Source organism: Kryptolebias marmoratus, linkage group LG15 (genome assembly GCF_001649575.2).
Source record: "Kryptolebias marmoratus isolate JLee-2015 linkage group LG15, ASM164957v2, whole genome shotgun sequence".
Lineage (NCBI taxonomy): Eukaryota > Metazoa > Chordata > Actinopteri > Cyprinodontiformes > Rivulidae > Kryptolebias > Kryptolebias marmoratus.
In genome coordinates this window covers 1,885,801-1,891,148 of record NC_051444.1, presented here as the reverse complement: position 1 = coordinate 1,891,148, position 5,348 = coordinate 1,885,801, and the positions used below count along the sequence as shown (strand labels likewise).

At 50.0% G+C, this 5,348-nt stretch overlaps 1 protein-coding gene across 2 annotated transcripts in view; it reads right to left on the bottom strand.

The window, feature by feature from the left end:
• ly75 (lymphocyte antigen 75) overlaps nucleotides 1-5,348 on the bottom strand; it is a 25,573-nt gene that overhangs the window by 5,546 nt on the left and 14,679 nt on the right. For both annotated transcript variants that reach the window (XM_017440375.3, XM_025002577.2), the window contains exons 17-27: nucleotides 4,596-4,631; nucleotides 4,360-4,523; nucleotides 3,496-3,563; nucleotides 3,370-3,416; nucleotides 2,974-3,113; nucleotides 2,787-2,892; nucleotides 1,787-1,935; nucleotides 1,143-1,263; nucleotides 848-1,068; nucleotides 617-779; nucleotides 376-540 (exon numbers count right to left, since the gene is read on the bottom strand). In XM_017440375.3, the coding sequence (XP_017295864.1) occupies nucleotides 376-540; nucleotides 617-779; nucleotides 848-1,068; nucleotides 1,143-1,263; nucleotides 1,787-1,935; nucleotides 2,787-2,892; nucleotides 2,974-3,113; nucleotides 3,370-3,416; nucleotides 3,496-3,563; nucleotides 4,360-4,523; nucleotides 4,596-4,631 (1,380 nt within the window). The remainder of the gene's footprint in view (nucleotides 1-375; nucleotides 541-616; nucleotides 780-847; nucleotides 1,069-1,142; nucleotides 1,264-1,786; nucleotides 1,936-2,786; nucleotides 2,893-2,973; nucleotides 3,114-3,369; nucleotides 3,417-3,495; nucleotides 3,564-4,359; nucleotides 4,524-4,595; nucleotides 4,632-5,348) is intronic.

The following is a 5,348-nucleotide window of genomic DNA, read 5'->3' as shown; positions in this document are numbered from 1 at the left end:
CAGCAACGAGACTACAGCAACGAGTCGACAGCAACGAGACGAGAACGAAATGACAGCAACGAGGCGACAGCAACGAGACGACAGCAACAAGATGACAGCAACGAGACGACAGCAACGAGTCGACAGCAACGAGACGACAGCAACGAGTCGTCAGCAACGAGACAAGAACGAAATGACGGCAACGAGGCAATGGCAACGAGACGACGGCAATGAGGCGACGGCAACAAGGCGACAGCAACGAGACGAGAACGACATTACAACAACGAGACGACGGCAACAAGACGACGGCAACGAGACGACGGCAACGAGATGACGGCAACGAGTCGACAGCAAAGAGTCAAATCAACGAGTCGAATCAACGAGTGGAACACTCACGCAGCCGTCTGCAGGTCTGTGACTCGGGGCCTCTGCCGAAGTCGGCCCATCGCTCTCGGCTCAGCTGGAAGGTGTAGCAGTTGTTCCTCCAGGGGATCCAGTTCGGTCCTTTAATGGCGTGAGGACACTTCCTGCCAACGTCCTCCGGTTTGGGGACGACGTCCTCTGGAAGGACAGAGTTCATTCAGACGATTTGAGCGGAAACATGAAGGAGGGACGGAGACGGCGGAGTGTCGCTCACCGTGCGGTCGGTGACAGATGGCTCCTCCCAGCTTCTCCTTGCACTCCGTGGCCTTCCAGAACCCGTCCGTGTCCAGGTAGACGCAGGGGCCCCCGGTGAGGCCCTCAGACCAGCGGCTGAACACCGTGTGGCTGTGGTCGGTCCAGCGGTAGTGGAGCCCGTCCTGAAAGCAGAAACGTCTTTAAACGCTCGGCGCCGGCGGACCGAGGCGGCTCCTCCGGTTACGCTTACGTCTTCGCTGAAGAGGCCGATCCACATGGGCGTGCGTGCGCGGCTCACGTGCACGCTCAGGTACGACTGCAGGAGGCCGTCGGCGACGCTGGCGAGATCCAGGCCTCTGCGGTTGCACTCGCTCATGGCTTCGAACCACGACAGGTTTCTGTTGAGCAGCTGGAAGGTGTGGTTGTTGACGGTGAACGGCTCCTTGGGGAACAAAGGTTCCTCCACTTTGTCTGGAACCGAGAAAAACAGGAAGTTTTATTTCACGTTAAACCCTGATGAGACCGCATCTGGAACCAGAACCGACCTGCGTAATGTTGGCAGATGCCCAGATCCTGCAGCCGGCCGCAGGGAGAATAATCCCAGGTTCCCAGCATGTCGGAGCTGGGATTATTCAGCAGGAACACACACGGCTCTTGAAAATATTCCTAACAACACATAAAAGTAAAAAAAGAACAACGTTTGCATTGATGCAGCTCCATAAACTGACTGAAGCTACAAATAATGTGCCGAGTTTTCTTGCAGGAAGCGAAATAAATGGATATAAATTGAACTTTTGCTGCAAAACTGTGAAATACTCATCAGTAACTTCAATATTTTGTTATAGGTTGAAAATATCTTGTTTATGTTACAACTTAAAGGCGGAAAAGTCGAGAGATTTTTATCATTTAGGTCCTTAACGTTGACTGAGGTCCTCTAACTGGGCGGCACATCCTGATTTTTACGTCTTTAAGCGTCCTGGAAACTAAAAACGCTTCAGTTTGCTTCATTAATTAGAATAAATCTGTAACGGGAGGGTCTGCCTGTAGGGGGCGCCCCGTCGCTCAGCTGGTGTTTTTACTTTGAACAAGTTATTCAGAGAAAAATGGAAAGTATTCTGCAGACATGAACGCTCGAACAGTGTCGGGGTTGAGAGGACGGCGGCAGAAAGAAATGGATATTCGGTCTCACGTTGACGCTCACGGGTCGGCGCATCCCGTCCAGCAGAGGGTGGAAGTTTTGGAAGCTCAGCGAGGACCCGTCGGCCCACTCTCTGTGCTTCTGACCGATCCAGATCCGCTCCAGGCTCTTCAGGGACGGCAGCAGGGTGTTGACGAAGTCTGGAACCCGGAAACAGAACATTCAAGGCTAACAGAACCAGAAATCATCATCATAATAATTTTAATTTACTTTCCCAGATATCTAAAAGTATTCATATTCTCTTCGTGTCATATTAAGCTCCTTCCAGTGCTGTTGTTTTTAGGTTAGAGTTTTTATCCAATCAGAATTCAGCTCTTATGTTGCTAGGTTGTATGAAATCTGATGGATACTTCAGAGTTTGAGCCGCGGCAGAGCCGTGCAGATCAACAGAGTCACACCCGGGACTGTTAACGGTTAAAAACGTTTTTACCCACAATGGCCGAAGGAGAGCAACACGTTGATTTGGTTGCTGATTTACTAGCAAGGCTGTTTTCAAGACGAACTTTTCTAGAGAAGCTAGATCTTGTTAGAGGACGGCCGATCCCGAGCTAGCTAACCTGTCCCGAGCTAGCCAACCTGTCCCTGAGTTAGCTAACCTGTCCTGAGCTAGCCAACCTGTCCCGAGCTAGCTAACCTGTCCTAAACTGGCCAACGTGTCCCGAGCTAGCTAACCTGTCCATGAGTTAGCTAACCTGTCCCGAGCTAGCTAACCTGTTCCGAGCTAGCTAACCTGTTCCGAGCTAGCCAACCTGTCCGGAGCTAGCCAACCTGTCCCGAGCTAGCCAACCTGTCCGGAGCTAGCCAACCTGTTCCGAGCTAGCCAACCTGTCCCGAGCTAGCCAACTGAGGTGATGCAATGCCAAGTAGTGCTTAAGTGTGTTTCTAACTACTCTCCAGGCCTGGTGTTCTAAATGTTAGCATAATGAAAGCTGTTTATTGACTAAGTCGGACATCACTGAAGGCTCCGCCTGCCACTGTCGGCGCTCCTCACCTTGCTCCACCTGGTCGGATATCGTCAGCAGCGTTCCCCGCAGCGTCTGGCATTTCTCGTTGGCGCTCTTGAACGACACGGACCTCGCGTTCAGCAGCGTGTAGCACTGAAAAATAAAAGAGTTCGTCTGTGACTCCCGTTATTCCGCAGCTGCTCTGACATTCCGGAACCTGGAGGAAAGTCCGACCTTATTCCTGAAGAGGACAGAAATGTTCCCGCAGGGAAGTCCTTCAGGCCGAGGGTCCAGCGGGTTTTTCTCCACAGACGTGATGTTGTGTTTTTCACAGACAAAGGAGTTCGCTGCGTTACACGCCGTGTAATCTGAAGCTAGGTGAAAGACGACAGCGTCAGCCGCAGGTATTCCATAAATCCAACCAAACAAGACTCCAGCTTTAGCTGCTTTAATGCTAACAGTTTCCAAACCAAACCGCTGACGTTTTGTTTGCTTTGTTGCAGGAAGTGCTCTCTTTTTGATTTTTATGTTTTAAGAGAAATAAACAAAATAAAACCTGATTTATTGGAGTTTCGGTGCTGATAAAATGGCCGACAAACCTGCTGACCTCAGAAATTAAAGTTACTCAACTGTGATGATCAGGAGTGATGGTGAAGCAGTAACCCCAGGGAACGGCCCTGGAAGGAACATCACTGTTTGTTAAGCTCTGCGTGTAAAAAAACCTTCTGTAAGATTTGATTTTTAAAAGCCGCTCACCTTACAGGAACCATCAGGTCCGGATCACTCCGACCGATCCACCAGTTCTGGTCCGGGGAGTCCGACAGCTGCTGAAGACAATTAGACTTAATTAAACAATCAGATAACGGGACAGGAGGAGCAGCGTGGTTCTGGTCCTGGATCAGTGGACCAGATCTCCACAGGGGGTCGTGGGAGTCTGAGTCTCCGGTCTGCGTGAGTTCAGTGGATCTGGAGAAGATCTTGTTCGTGGACAGTCGTGGAGAGGACGGGGGTCCGGTCTGAGAACCTCGGGGTCTCGTCTGCTTTTTGAGGATGATGTGGTTCTGTTGGCGTCTTCTGGGACGGGTCCCGGCTCCTCTGAGTCCGAAGCCGTGGGTCTCAACAGGAAACGGGTCGGGGGTGAGTCTCTGCCTCACCTGGAGGAGTCCAAGCATCTGGGAGTCTCATTCCTGATGGACGGACGGATCGGAGCCAAAACGGAGGGTCCAACCCTCAGCTGGTTTGGATCAGGACCCAAAGAACCAGATCCTGGATCCAAGCAGGAACTCGGATCAGAGCCGCTGCTCCTCCTTGTCGACAGGAGTCAGCTGAGGTGGTTCCTCTGATCAGGACATCTCCTGGGAGGAGACCTCGGGGCAGAACCAGAACTCTCTGCAGGGTTTCTGGATCCCCTCCTGGACCCGACCGTGGGGAACGTTCTCCAAGCGTGAGGGAAGTTCTGAGCGATTCCTTCAAAGAAGATTTCTCTTCTTCTGCTGACGCTCAACAACTAAATCCTGAGTTTTACGTCTTTTATTTGATTCACTTCATGAGTTCGTTAAGAATCTCCCGTCAGGTTTCAGCAGAAGTCGAATAAACCGTTAAATAAAAACAGGAACTCGCCTTTTTGATCTCCTGCAGGATCTTCCAGGCGGCATTTTTCACAGACGCCAGATTTCCGTCTCTGCTCTGACAGAAGAGCTTCGCTTCCTCCAAACTCAACTTGGGCTCCTTCACGAACCAGAACTCAGACCCGTCGAAGAAGATGGACGTGCTGTGGTGCCCGCCTGGAGACAACGACAGACAGCGTCTTACCTGTCCCACATCCGGTCAGACGAGGTTAACGAGGCGGGGCTTACCTGGGTTGTACCACACTGGAGTTCTGGGGGGTTTTCCTGTCGGAGAACAAACATTCAGAAATAAAACAAACTGACGTCAGATTCCTTCATCCGTTCACAGAAATCAGACTTTTCCAACTCAGATTTCCAGATTTATTCCGTGATTTTCGGCCATTTTTAAAACCAAAGCACAAATATTTACTGTGAACGTGCAGACGAAGTGTTTTTGTAAATAATAATTTGCTTCCTCGTCGTTCAAACATCCAAACATTCGGCTGATTCAGCAGAGTTCTGTTTTTTTGTAACTTTTATACTAAATGAAGTTAAATTTTCCATAGAAACACGGAGATCTCTGCAGTCCGTGGTTTTCTTTTAAACCTGCTTCAGCTGCTGTCTCTGTCTTCTTAGGCTACTTTTAGCTAATATTAGCATTCATTATGCTAACTTTAGCTGCTGTTTGGATGCAGTTTTTAGCTCCTGTTCTGCTTATTTAGCCTTCAGCTGGTAAAAAATGTAACTTTTTTGATTTAAAGTCAAACTTGTTGAAGCTGCAGCTCCGTAGCTTCCTAAGTCCGGACCTCTGCGTTTATAAAAACCTGAATCCAAACAAGGCTTTTGAACGGCGTGGTTCTCTGCGTAGCTCCACCAGTTTCCTGTAGGAGGCGCTGCAACTGTGTGCAGCTGCAGCCAAACTCAATGTCTACGAAGAAGAGCGCAGCTTTGCTACCTTATTGCTAAAATAAAGACCAGAAGAAGAAGAAGAGCGCCACTTAC